Source organism: Malus domestica, chromosome 10 (assembly GCF_042453785.1).
Source record: "Malus domestica chromosome 10, GDT2T_hap1".
NCBI lineage: Eukaryota > Viridiplantae > Streptophyta > Magnoliopsida > Rosales > Rosaceae > Malus > Malus domestica.
This window is the reverse complement of record NC_091670.1, coordinates 23,645,968-23,660,671: the sequence shown is the minus strand read 5'-3', so window position 1 is coordinate 23,660,671 and position 14,704 is coordinate 23,645,968. Positions and strand designations below refer to the sequence as shown.

At 34.4% G+C, this 14,704-nt stretch overlaps 1 protein-coding gene across 1 annotated transcript; it reads left to right on the top strand.

Moving 5' to 3' along the window:
- The first annotated feature begins 1,152 nt into the window (after nt 1-1,152).
- Nucleotides 1,153-6,001, top strand: LOC139188855 (uncharacterized). Its single transcript, XM_070806859.1, has 4 exons — nt 1,153-1,294; nt 3,225-3,377; nt 4,490-4,573; nt 5,719-6,001. Exons 1-4 carry the CDS (start codon nt 1,153-1,155, stop codon nt 5,724-5,726), a joined length of 387 nt encoding a protein of 128 aa, XP_070662960.1. The 3' UTR covers nt 5,727-6,001.
- Nucleotides 6,002-14,704: the final 8,703 nt, after the last annotated feature.

Genomic DNA, 14,704 nt, shown 5'->3' with positions numbered 1-14,704 from the left:
TGGAATTGAAGCTCTGGCTCTCGGTTGTGAGTTCCATAAATATTTGATTGTGCAAATATACAATGATTTGTATTTTATGTCGATGATCAAAATGTGATCATAATCAATATTTATATATAGATAAATAACTGAAAGTTTTAGTTCCAGAGATGGAATAGGTATGAGTGGTTATTGAAATCTGTTCTGTTGTGTTTTTTCTATATGAAAAGCAAGAAATTACAATTGAAAAGGCCATGCATGATAAGCGGAAATGTATCACCGCTGTGAAAGGGCTGCAGCTTTTTGGTGAGCTATCTGTTGTATTATATCCTTTGTCTTTCTATTTGGAGACTCTTATTTAAATCCTACCATAATAGGTAACTACAATTTACTTTTGGATTTGATTCTTCACTGATGGGATGTTGTGGGGGCGTGATTTGGGGGAGATAGGGGTGGGGGTTGGGTGCAGAGAGAGGGTGAGGGCAGATGCACGATTAGGGGGACAGAAAGAGAGTTGCTTGGGTCCACCATGAAGTTCGAAAGCCCGATCCGAGATGCAATTTCCATAATCCGATTCGCCTGAAATCCGACAACGTCCTCATCTCCTCTCACGACCTGTAAGTGTTACTCCACTTTGGTTCTCATTAATTTGGAGTTTGTAGCACTTTTGGCTTTTCAATCGTAAAAATTGATTCTTTAAATTCTTTTTGTAGATCTTAAGATTGTACGACCCAGAAGTGACCAGCAGAAAATGGATCCATGGATGGATGAAACACTGAAGAAGACTCATGTTAGCCGCCAAGCTACCCGAAAAGTAAGGCTTCATATTTGGGTTATCTTGCGTATCTGTTTGTGATTTTGATTTCTTTGGTTCTGGATGGGTTTTGATTTCTTAGAATCTGGGTGGATTTTGATTTCTTTGATTTCTGGGTTGGCTAATTTATGTGCTTATTTATTTCTTTATGCAGCTTTGAAATCATGGGTGAGTTTTTCAATGACTTGCACACTTCGATTCGGTTGTTGCGGTTGAGGGGATTGAAGCCCAGTTTCAGCGACATTTACTCCCAAATCGAGTGTTTAACGGATAGGTATTTTCTTTTGCTTGGTTGTTGAGAAAATGAAAGGCTGTTATGTAAATTGATCGTTTTTATCTCCATTTTTTGTATTAATTGGATGACAGTGATCCTGACATGGCAGATCCTCTTCTTGATGTTGCTTGTTCCTCAGTTTGAATTGATTGAATGGCGAATGACTAAAAAATATTGTCCCATCACCGTAGAACATGAGCTGTCCATTGTGAGCATAATCCATGGAGGTAATCTCAATGTCGAACATTTTCTGAATGACTCTCCCAGTGCTAAAATTGAAAACCTGAAATATAGATGTAGAAGTTCCACCAATCAAATACAATCAATTAAATTGATAATATCCTTGCAACCCTATAACGTTATTGGAATAAATAAAAAATTAGCTCCCTCATGCTTCAGGAAAAGGATAAGCAAAAATCAAAGTAGCAATAAAAACTTTTTGTGTGGGGATGTCTAATGAGATGTTCCATTGTGTTTGTAATGCAATGCATGAGATAAATGACGTTTTGTTCATCTTATTAGTAGCAGTAAGATCTTTAGTTATAAAGTATGAATCCGTATTCATATTAATTAGAGATCCAAGATGTTTTTTAGACTAAAAGAAAGAGTTATAAAGTAAATATGGCTGCAGGACCATTGGACCAGAGGACCACATACTCTAACAATATATGATGAAAAGTACTCATTGTTCTCTTATTCATTTTCTAATTCTTCTCTTTAAGGTATAATATGAAAATCTTATTTCAAAATTGTGTTTTTCCCTTCAAAGAAAATTTGGGCTATAAGAGCTCAGTGCAAAGCTTCCTGTAAGTATGGGAAAAAACCAAGGCACAGTTCCACGCAAGGTAGTTCAATCTTTCATTTTGGTCTGATTAGTACTTGCCCTCCAAGTATTAGATTTCTTGCAATTTTACTTTTACAGTGCTCTTATAGTTTGCCATTTTGTTTTGAGATGCTTTTAATTCTTATTACATAGGGGAGCAGTAGTTCATGTGTGTGGATTTTTGTTTCATTGTGTTTGGGGTTCAGAAGTGAATGTATTATGCAGGGATGCCTGGCTGTCAGCTTATCCCATGCATCTTTTATGTTTTCACTTTATTCATGTGCTGAATTATGGTTAGATTGCTCAATGGGTGTTGGGAATCTGGGTGTTCTGTCAGTTTGGGCGTAATCGAATTGGGTCTTATTTGTCTAATTGGTCAATTATGGCGGTGTTTTGACATTAGTAAAAGTGAAACCTAGGCACTTCCTTAGAGCTAGGAAGCAACGAGATGGTTAATTTTTACTTTGAGTAATGGATATTCTTTTCTTTGGGTTTGAATTATTGTTCTAAATTTGTGTTTTTCAAATAATTCAGGCGGGTTTTGGAAAGACCTAAATTTGGATTTAAACAATTGTGCAGATTTTTGGTATGACAGATAAGGAGATGGAATACAGGGTTTAGTTGTCCAACGAGCAAGTTTTTTGCATGGCATTGTTAATTTGTTGTATAACTATGTTTACTCTTCGTTTTAATTATTCACTTCAACATCATCAATTAGAGTTTAACAACTTAACTGTAGACGATTAGCATGTAAGCATTTTAAATTCAACCAGGTGCATAGACTTGAATTGCAAGTTTACATTTCCACTGTAATTTATAATTGCACCATAGAGAACCACTATAATTCTGAATGTTGTTATGTTAATTAAATGCTTAATAAATTTTGTAAAATAAAAAAATTTGTATATGGTTCCCACAGATTTAGAATGTGCAAGAAGCTAGGCAAAGGAATTTGTATACATTGTTCGTTCATTTTATTTTGCTAAATATTAATTTTACCGTAATTGTTTGCTTTGTGTTTTAGGTTTTTGGAATTTTAATGTTTGGTGGTTATTTTGTGTTTCGATTAAAGCGTTTGGTAATCTGTGACTCTGTTGGTGCATGATCTCAGGATTCCAAATATAGTTCTCAAACTATATTTTGGGATCCCACTTCATATGCCAATACATTTTGTAATTAGGATCAAAGAAATTAATTGCTAATTTTTAGGGTTTTGCATAACCTGATTTCTGAGTTCGACTATGCAAATAATTATAAAATACAGTATAACCTGATTTCTTAAAGGTTTGGATTTATGTGATCTCATCATCTCATGGTTTCTTTGTGTTTAGCAGAAAGCTTGGGAAGTCGCACAGGTCCCATTCAAGAATTTGGCGATGATGGTTTCATGATATGGATGGTTGGGAGTATAGTGCATTTGTTTAGCATTGGAATTACATTTTCCGCTTTTTGGCAACCCATAAGCACCTTACATGGTGTAGGGAAGGGTAAATGATTCTTATTCTGTTAATCAGTCTGTATGTGTTTCATTCTCCACTTCATCTCCTTTGTTTGGTAGTGTTATATATTGTATTCATGCAGTATAGACTAATGCTTAAATTAGATATTGCTAAAAAAGGGTCTTTATCTTCTAAATCCTTAGCTTGCTCTACCTTGAATACGTTTCGAATTCTTTTATATAAGATTATCCCTTGTGAAGAAGTGAAATAAATAGGGTGATTCTTATATTTCTTAAGATTTGGTTCCCAAAATGATTGTGATGATAATGAAAAATGTTTATTATGTGATTTGAAGAAAAATGGTCAAACACAGTAGAAGTAACTCAAACTGTGTCACTCAGAGGAAGGGAGGGAGGGAGGGAGGGAGAGATGGATTTGGTGAGAGGAAGGCATGCGGCTTGCAGGCAGACAGAGTCACAGGGGTGTATGATTCAAGGGAGAGAGAGAGGGGATTGAGTGGTGATGCTCGATTTGGGGTTAGGCGACGACATGAGGGAGGGCAAGGGTTGTTGCATCCGTATCATTCAGAGGGTTGCGAGAGAGTGCTGTGTTCTAGGGTTTGAGAGTTGGTTTCGAGAAAGTGAGGGGGCCGGAGTGGGGGTAAGGCTTGAGCTGGGTTTGTGGAATGGGGCTGGATTAGTTACAGACGGAGAAGGGGATGAGGGTGTGGAATGTCAGGGAGACTAAGGGAGAGGGAGGTCGGCCAAAAATTGGGATTAATGTTGAAGGGATTGTAGGGCAAACAGGAGGTTATGCCGCCTCTGAGATAGAGATGGAGAGAGATAGAGAGAGACAGAGACAGAGCGAGAGATGGAGGGATTTCAGGGATTTGCAAATTCTTCCCCTTGCTGCCTGTTCTGTTCTGATTTGAAGATTTCTCAAGTGGCTATAATTTCATAGTAGGTTGGTTTAAAGCAGTTCCAAAATATAGGGTCGTTTGGGATATATTCCCCTCTCTCTACATCTCAGATCTCTGCAGTTTCACAAATTAGGGTCACAAATTTCTCTGACTTCTGATTTTTTAATTTATGCTCAGTTTTTTGTTTGTTGAGATTTTTGGCCTATGGTCTGATTGACGTTGGGTTTACTCGAGCTTACAGGTCTATGTGTGCAGCAAGCAAAATCCTTTCATTCATATGAGCTTCTTGGGCCTCTTTTACCTTCACAACAGCTTACTTACCTGGGTCAGTAATCTTAAATTGATTTCTTGATTTCTGTTGTTGAATGTTTATCTTAAATTGATTCTTTCCAGCTTATTTCCGTCTGCAGCTTTTCTTTTGGCTCCAGAATACCAAATGGAGATATCATCTTTCTCTTCTCTCTCTCTCTCTGTCTTTCTCTCTTTATGAGCGCTGTCTTTCTTTCTTCAGTTGCGCACCATCAGGGACCGTAGTTACATCTTATCTTTTTGCTATATTTCTTTTACCTTTGAGTATTATGAGGATGGGATTTTAGACTCATCAACGACAAAAAAAATTGCTTTCACTTTATAGGAGTGAAAGATTTGATTTTTCATGCACTTATCTTTTAATTTTATTTGTTTATTTAGTTTTCCCAATATTTTGGGTGAAATTCTACCCCATGCATTTGGGTTTTAGTCTTTTCTAGGCCAGTTGCTAGAAAAAAAAAGGCGTTTTAGAGAGAGAGAGAAGACGGCTTGAAAAATTTAGTATCTTGAAGTGATAAAGCAAAGAGATTTCCAAAGCTAATCAAATTGTTATCGTCAGCTTGCTCTCTTTGGATTAATTGATGTTATAATGCATTTTGAAGCTTAAATTATAGATTCCTTTTCTGTAGCAAACCTTGATTTATCAGTGTATAGAAAAAAATATCAATTCATTTCAGTTTAAATATTTCTGAAAAGTTAGAGATGGTTTTATTAGTTTCAAATTATATACTACTGAAAAGTTTAACATCTGCTGAGCATGTTGAGCGTTTGTAAATTAGCCAAATTATAGGGTCATGTGCAGGTGTTCTGTTTAAAACTTCTTTTTTTCATGAGTTTTTATTAAGCTTGTGACTTTTTTTTTGTATCTGTTGATTTCTAAATTACTATAATTAAGAACAAGATTAGTGAATTTATAATTTGCTGCTTAGCTTAACACGATCCTTGAATAAAATTTGAGTCTTGGTTAAAGTTAGGTCATATTTTTAAGAATTGTAAAAACTAAGGAAATTTTCTGGGTATCTCCTATTCAACTTTTGTTGGCAAATTGGTCTTTGCTAATCAATGTTATTTTTGGGTGCTAACTGTTTTGGTCTTTATAAATTTTGGTAGCGTTGATTTCTTCTACACTTATGATGTGACAATGTTGTGTAATGATTGTAGGTTTTTGAAAATTTTGAGCTTCACAAACTGTGGAAAAAGAAACAAGTTTTGCTGAAATCAATTTAAAGGCACAATAACAAATGTATAAAAAAAATCTATTGGATGATGTAATTTGGTTTGGATTTGTAAATTATGCTTTTCAATGTGGATTAATTGTTTAAGTAATTTTAGATTATGCTGATTGTCTGTTTTCTCTTCTACTTATTTTGTGTTTTCCAGCTATTTTTCTGTAATTACCTTTTGTTTATATTATAGGACAGGTTTGTAATTCTTATTTTGATAATTTTTTCTCCTTTCTCTCTTTTTGATACTTTGCATGTGTATTCACTTGGAAAAAATACGTCAGTCTAAATGATATTAATGCTGCAGGATATATTTTCTTTTGGAGCCATAAAATCTGCAACAGATTTCCAAGAATACAATGAGGTTGCTGGCGTTTCAACGCTTGACTTTGGTTACACAAATAACATTGCAGTGTACCATACAAAAGTTTTTTTCCTTCCCTTTTGCCCCTTTTTTGGGATATTAGTTACAAAATCTGTTTAGAGCATAGATGTGAAATTTACAGGACGGGTTAGTAAGTTAATTAGTTAATTTGATTCTCAATGGATATGAGTTATTGCGATTTGCAGAGATAGACTAAAGACTTAAAGAAAACAATGTTTGTTTTGAGTACTTCTCACGTCATTGAGGCACAAATGTTGTTCCTGCATTAATTAATTAATTTTTTATATCGAAATTGAATCAATTTAATTTTCCTTGATATCCAAATGTATTAAAGTAATGTTGATGGAAGTTTGTTTATGTCTGCTTTCCGAGATTCATTTTTTGGTTACCAGATATCTCACTTTGTTTATGATTTGTTTTTTTTCAGTTAATTGAAACAGAGGCTTTTTATTCTTTGTGTTTTCAGGACTTCATTCACCCCAATACCAAAGTACAAGAGAAACAAAGATTAGAGGTAATTTTTTCTCTAAGTTGGAATAGTTTCTAAGATTTGTATTGTGCAATTGTCCAATGTTAACTACTAAATCGATTAAAAAACATTATGTAGGGGCTACGCTGCCATTCAATTACCTATGGAATTTATAACATGCAATTAGTTTCTGTTTAGTTGAGTTCAAATAATGTTGATTGCGCTGTTATAAAGCTCTTTTTTATAGTTAGGTTGAAAATCTTATCGATATATTCTTTATTTAGTTGGTCCAATTTGTAACAGATGAGATTGTTTTGTTTGATGTTTCAATCAAAATTTGATCCTTTTTTTTTTGTGTGAAATTATAATGGAATTGCAAGTCAAATATATATTAAGATTCTTGGTTGCACACTCACCTTCCCACAACTATTAGTCTCTTGATTGGATGGATTTTTATAATTTCTTGGATCTACGGTTACAATGCTTTTTATAATTTCCTAGATCTATCATTTTTGTTCGTTCATGATTATGTTGAATGTCTTTCAGGTTAAATGTGTTTTATTCATGTAGTTAAGGCTGGTGAATTCAAGTCCCGCGGCATCGCGCGGGCTTATTACTAGTTTGAACTATTTATGTATGATTATGAAGCTACCACTTCTGAAACTTTAAACTATAAAGATCACTATGTTATGAAACTGTAAAGTGCAAAAATATATTGTTTATTGAAATACTTTTATTATTTGTCCTTACCTCAATTTCTTCAACTCGAATGTCTCTTATTGCTTTGTGGATTTTCGTTATGTCCCATCTTCCAATGACAGAAATCATGTTTTCTCGCCCACTGATTGTCTTCACCAAATTGGTGTGAAGACAAATCCAATACTGCATGAAATAAGAACTTTGAATTACTTTCTTGTGTAATTTATAAGACATAATTCATGTTTTTAAAATATAGTTCTTATTTCTTACCAAAATAAGGGCAATGCATCCACTTGTTGATTCTTCTCCATTTTTCCTCTTTTTCTTTGATTTGTTAATCCTCTTGAACAAGTAGTCCCTCATTCCTTTTGCCCAGTTGCATTTGCTGATTTGGTCCAATGCCCCACAAATTGTTATGAAGCTCCATGTGATGTAAGTTCCGGAGGTTGCAAATAAGAGGGATTGTAGCAGATGCACGCATATGATTGAAGCAATAGCTTTGGCCCCTTTAGGAGTTTCGTCTTGGATTGATTTTTGGTATGCTTCAAGAATGTCCTTTTTTCACAATATTTTTGTTCATGAAATATGTTTTGACAAAGTTGTCCTTTATGTTCTTTATGGATTTGTCTGTGTTTGGTAGTTCAACTCCTTGGTTGTTCAATCAAATATTTCAACAACGTCTTCACTTGTTATTGCTTTTGGCTCATGATCTCTAAATTTGAATTTTGTTGCTTGGAGTCATAGCATTGTATAATCTTAATTAGATCCATATCAGACTCCTTTTTTCTTTCCGTTGCAACAATTTCATCATCCATGTAGAACTTGATCAGACTCCAAAATGGTGTCTTGGCCAAATGATTGCAGACATCATGGCGTTGTTGAAGCATTGGTTTGTACAATTGCATTGAATTTGCAAACCCGAAAACATTGCATCTGTATTGCACATAAGAAGTTGCAGGTCTTTTATTCTCTTTCTTATGTGGACTCTTTACAGGGAAAGTCTTCATTCTTGGTTTCTTTGCTCCGTCCATATGTAAGAATAAACATAGTTTAATTATTACAACTATTTTTTGTACCTATATCAAAATATACCACAAATTTTTTATTATGAAAGTGAACTATGAAAACACACTAATTTTGAATTCACATCAAAATAGGTTACATTGTTCATCAAATAGAACGAAAATAAAATTATGTTGTTCCTTAAATTAGAACAAAATTACACCAGAATACTTTGTGATACTGAACAAATAAATGTAAACTATTTAATGATCCATATTTGTATACCCCACACTATTTATCAAAATAAACTAGAAAACCACATTTTTTTATGAAAGCAAGCTGAACTATTTATCAAATTGAAGTAGAAAACCACATTTTTTTACTAAAGCAAACTAAACTATTTATCAAAGTGAACTAGAAAACCACACTTTTTTACCAAAGCAAACTGAACTATTTAGCAAACTAAACTATTTATCAAACTGAACCATTTAGCAAACTGAACCATTTATCAAATTGAAGTAGAAAACCACACTTTTTTACCAAAACAAATTGAACTATTTATCAAAGTGAACTAGAAAACCACACTTTTTTATGAAAGCAAACTGAACTATTTATCAAACTGAGTTAGAAAACCACAATTTTTTACCAAAGCAAACTGAACTATTTATCAGAGTGAATTAGAAAATCACATTTTTTTACCAAAGCAAACTGAACTATTTATCAAACTAAACCATTAAGCAAACTGAACTATTTATCAAAGTGAACTAGAAAATTACACTTTTGTACCATAGCAAACTAAACCATTTAGCAAATTGAAGTAGAAAACCACACTTTTTTACCAAAACAAACTGAATTATTTATCAAAGTGAACTAGAAACCCACATTTTTTAACCAAAGCAAATTGAACTATTTATCAAACTGAACTATTTAGCAAATTGAACCATTTAGCAAACTGAACAAGAAACCCACAATTTTTTTACCAGAAAACTGAACTATTTATTGATCTATATCTGAATAGATTACAACTGGAAAACCACACTAATTCTGGATCCACAATGTCACAGTCCGTCCCGGGATTTTATATTTGGGGACGTGAAATGATGGATTTACCCTTAGCGGGTATTAAGGTATGTGTGTGTGACGTTATTTGGATTAACTTTATATAAGTTTTGGATTAAAATTATTGGTTTGTAAAATATTGTGTGGTTAGGGATTAAATGGATGGTGAGGATTTGGTGTTGGACCACCTACACTCCCTGCTCTCTCCCTCTTTCCCATATCACTCTCTCTCTCTTCCCTCACGATTCCCTGCTCTCTCTCTCTCACCCCGATTGTACGGACCTCACCAAAACCATCCAAAACTCCGTGGATCGAAGCAAACAAGGTAAGATTCTTCATCCTTGTGATGCTCTGAGTCGTTTGGTGCTAGTTTTAGGAAGGGAAACCTTCGAAATAACGTGAAACTCGAACCCTCATTTTTTGTCACTGTTCATGCAATCGTATTATGTTGTATTTCAGGGAATTTCAAGCTCATAGTGAGCTTAGTGAGCTCCCAAGGAAGCTCGGAGTGCTTCGTTTGAAGGTTTTGGACGTCGAGATCACTAGGTTCTATTTTGGCCGATTTTGCTTGGAATTTTTCCGGTGAGATTTAGTTGTTTTTAGAGCCTTAAAGTAGTATAGTGTGAAACTACGCGCCCCCACCGGAAAAACCAGTCCGGCGACTGGCTGAGGAAGATGATGCGCGTGGGGGCGCGTAGGCCCGTGCCACCCACGGCGCGTGAGGGCGCGTGGCAAGTCTAAAAATTTATCCAAAAATTCCTCGACGTCACGGACGTCGAGTAGGTCGATGTGGTATATTCATATACCCAAATTGAGCATCGTATGAGAAGTTATTTCGAATTGTTGGTTATGTGTTTAAATTAACGTTTTTATAGTTGTTTTGCATATAGGTGACACCTATCCCGAGGACGAGCGCATCCAGGGACGTCACGGGGGTTACGACCCATCGACTTATCAGTGAGTGGGCAGTTTTGTTTTCGTATTACCTATATACTACTGTTTTTCCAGAAAATGCGTTTATATGAAAATATGATTTAAATTGCCATGCATGCAATTGTTGAGATATTTAAATTGATAATTGATGCATATATATGTGAATTGACGCGGTGGACGCACAGGTGAGTCTTTACATCATTCAGACGATTTATTTTATGTGAATTGCATTGGAAGCTCATAACATGCACCCTTGGTGTTAGTGCTTATATTATTCACCAAACCGCACGCTCGCCTTGGATCCAAGTAGGTGGATGTCGTACAGACCACTAGAGGTGGTTCCGACATGCCAGTCGTACAGACCATTAGAGGGGTTCCGACTAGTGGGTGACCTTAGATTATGTGCACAGATGATTGATGAGAGAAGCACTAGAGCGTATTATTTCACCATCTTAGTCGTACAGACTACTATAGGTATTTCCGACTTATGTGCAGTGTAGTGCCGTACAAGTCACAGTTGGTGACTCCGGCAGGGCCGTACAGGTCACAGTTGGTGACTCCGGCTGGATGGGATAGTGAGCTATAGAATCAGCCGTACAGGACCATTGCAGGGTCTCCGGTTGATTTATTATTTCACCTGATTATATTGATGCATTCATATTATATTTTGGCATGGCATGGCATATTCTTTCTGAGATGTTATGTTGATAGATGGTAAGCTGAGTTTTGATGATATATGTATATATATATGTTTATATACTATTTTTTCTAGGAAAGTATACAGGTTTTACGGTGAGGGGTTAGAAACGTTTTAAATAAAATGTTTTTGGAAAATCTTTGGTTTTACTGACCCACTCATCTTTGTTTTGCGCCCCTCCAGGTTCTAGTTAGCAGTTGGTGGCTCACGAGGTCTTTTTCGACATTCTGACAGACGTTCTGCATGTAGGACTCACCTGCGGGTGTTGTACTTTAATTATGGTCCTACTTGACTGCACTTATACCTACGCTCTGAATTCGTGTGTTTTACTTTATAACTCTCTCTTGTATGCTAGTAGGTTATGCTGCTAGTGGTTGGTTTAAATTCCTTCATATTTCTGTTATATCTTGCTTCCGTGTCGCACTTTTGGCTACGTCACACTCACGTGATGGCCAGCACGCCTTGATTCTAGGATCGGAGTGTGTCACACAACAACATGGCCATACTATTTATCAATCAAAATAACTCAAAGTGCTTACGAAACGTAAACTTAAAATACTGAAAGTATTGATAGATTTACATCATAGTCAGGCATGCTATTTAAGATAATGAACTAAAACACCATATGTATTCTGAATCCACACTGTTTATCAAACAGAAACAAAAAAACTACACTATTTATCAAACTATACTGTTTGTTGAATGTACAAATTATTAACAGAGAATCACATTAGTTCGTGTAATAGCATAATATATGTTTATACTCGTTCGTGAATGCATCTCAGATTTTACTATTTCCTTACATTTCAATTCTATTTACAAATGAAGCAAATTGTATACTATTTCGTAAACACTGTTTATTAAACTTAAAAATCGTGAACTATTTTGTAAACACTATCTATTAAACTAAAACACCACCGGAATAGAATGTTGATTATATTTAAGGGAACTTTAACGAAAAGCTCCCAGTACTGTTCACTTTAACGAAAAACCACATTTTTACACTAAAAAATCAATATTGGTACTATTCACTTTACCCTTTATTTTGTCCTTATCGTTAAAACTCAAAGTTTTAAAACCCTTTTCATTAGTTTTTCTTATATTGAAGTTATTTAAGCAAAGAAACAAACATATGAGGGCAAGAAAATACTATTTAAAGGTTATAAGAAAATGAGCAGTTATCAAAGTGAAGTAAAAATACACCATTTTGCAGAAACATTGCTCATTCAATGAATTCGAAGCATGCAAACTTACATATTACTGTAAAATCACTGAAAATATCAGACATTTTGTGGTACATACCTCTATTTCTTCTCTGTTGCTTTTATTTCCCAATTTTTTTGTGTGTTTTCGTTTGGATGCAAATCAGAACTCTAAACTAGAAACATATTTCATTTTTTAAAATCTCAAACATGCAAATGTACATATTTAGTAAATTAAAGTAAGAAATCATCAAGAATATCATAAATTATAGGTTCGTACTTGTGTTTGTCTGATTTCGACTCTGCAAACATACAATTCGAATGTTTTCAGTTTTTCGTCTTCAAATGAAGTTTTTGGGTTGAGAAATTCCGGATTTGATGTGTAGATTATTGTTTGAAAACTTGAATCAAACTTGAAAATGCTTTGAGATCTTGACGTTTGGAGCAATGGAGGTTTCGATTTTTTGGTACGGTGTGAAGGGGTTGGTGAACATTAATGGCGTTGGGAGGGATGATGAATTTTAGTAACTGTAACTTTGGCTAACGGGCCTGGGTTAAGCTCTGTTAGGGGCAATTTTGGAATATTAATTGTTATGCGGTTTGGGCTTTTTGGTGAGCCCGTGTGTTTTAGTTTTGTAGGGCCTAGGATAAAAATTTTGTGTCCTTCTGATTAAAATTTAAGCCATTTTTATTAAATAATGGTTTAGGGTGGGTTTTCATTAAATAAAAGTTAACCCAAACCTTTTTCATTAAAGCTCCCTAAATTAATTGATGCTGAGTAGCTTGAAAATACTATTCGTCAATGACAATGCGAATTGCAATGCATCTCAAAAAGGACACTCAAATTGGAATTTGGAAAGGAAACATGGTTTTTTTTTCTTTTTTTTTCTTTTTTTTCCCTTTTTTAGAAGGTTTGTTTATATTCTTTTTTTAAGAGAAATTTATACCTAATTATATATAGGGTTATTTTAGGAATAATAGTGGGTGGGAAAATAACATTTTAATTTTGTAACTTTTTATAGTGGGTGTAAATATAACATGAGTGGGGAAATAAGACAATGGAGTGGGTTTAGTATCTCTCAATACTTAATATCTCTTTAAACCCACATTTACTACCTAAACTAACCGCACAAACCCAATTCAAAATGTAAATTTATCTTGACACCCATTTAGAAAATAAAATCTCAAATTGAATAATTTGGTGAAGTTTCTACTTGTTTATGGGAATTATGAAAGCTTTATGGAGTTCAACTTCTGTGGACAAGCTGAATAATTTGATGAAGTTTCTACTTGTTTATGAATCTTCCATATACTAATAATAATTTCTTTTTTAGTTTCCCCTTCAGATTGTACGGCTTGAATTTGAGGAACTGTTGTGTTTGTTGAGAATATTAGATGCATGACAATGGCAAAAAAGTTAAAACAAACTTCATAGTAATTAAAAGTATATCCAGAAAGAATATTAGAGTTTGTTTTTGGTTGAATTTGAAAGAACATTAGGTTAAAAGGGTGAAAATCCTTCAGCCTCCATCCTCATTAACTCAATGCCATTGCTACTTCTCTGTGTACTTCTCCATATATATCAAGTAAAAAAGAGAAAACAGGAAGAAGAAAATAATATTTGCCAAAACTGCATGGAAGGATAAGAGAAGCGTAGAATTATAATATTTGCCAAAAATGCATGAAAGAGATGAGGCAAGTAGTATATGCCTAACCTTTGAGGAAACCAAATTGGCAGGGGAAACCAAACTTCATGAAGGGATGAGAGAGACTTGGAATTATAAGATTTGCCTAAACCTTCGAGGAAACCAAATTGGCAGGGGAGGTTTCGCCACCATATACGATGCGAAACTCAAAACCCAACTTCTCAACTTCTAGCGTTGATAGCCATGAATTGAAACCCAAAAACTCATCTTCTCCATTCTAAAAAAAGCTTGTTTTTTTTTATGAGAGCTCATAGGGTTTCAGCCGGAATGGAGGTAGGATAAACATTGTATGATGGTAGGGTTTAATTTTTGGGATGGGATAAATATTAGTTTTATTGTTAATTATATTTGTGCTTGTTCGTAATTATGCAATAAGGAAAAGAAAAAAATAATTTACATTTAAAGTTTAAATTGGGTGCAGAAAGAGGTTATATGGGGCCAAATAATTCCTCTTATATATTTCTCTGTAAATTTGCAGGTTGTAGCTTCTGTCAAAATGACATTTGAAATGTAAGAGTGTAGGCTGTATTTTGGGTTCCGACTTGTTATTCCTCTTTTTGTCCAAATTGTTTTTCTAATCCATACATATGTTGGCATATCTATTTTCAATCTCTGGTAAGTCATAATGTGTCAGGATTTTATGTAGTTGGTATTTATTTATTTTTTATTTTTTGTTGAGCGACCTAGTAGCATATCTATTTTCAATCTTTGCTTCTTGTTGTAAATACTTCTTGGAATTTTGCTCTGGTTGTTTCCCTTTTAATTAAGCTTT

Bases quoted from the DNA above. Each gene is read 5' to 3' on its own strand.
- LOC139188855 (XM_070806859.1), top strand. From the start codon at position 1,153: ATGACAGTGATCCTGACATGGCAGATCCTCTTCTTGATGTTGCTTGTT. The intron at 1,295-3,224 runs GTAATCTCAATG...TGTGTTTAGCAG, and splicing joins TGTGAGCATAATCCATGGAG to AAAGCTTGGGAAGTCGCACA. The intron at 3,378-4,489 runs GTAAATGATTCT...TCGAGCTTACAG, and splicing joins CTTACATGGTGTAGGGAAGG to GTCTATGTGTGCAGCAAGCA.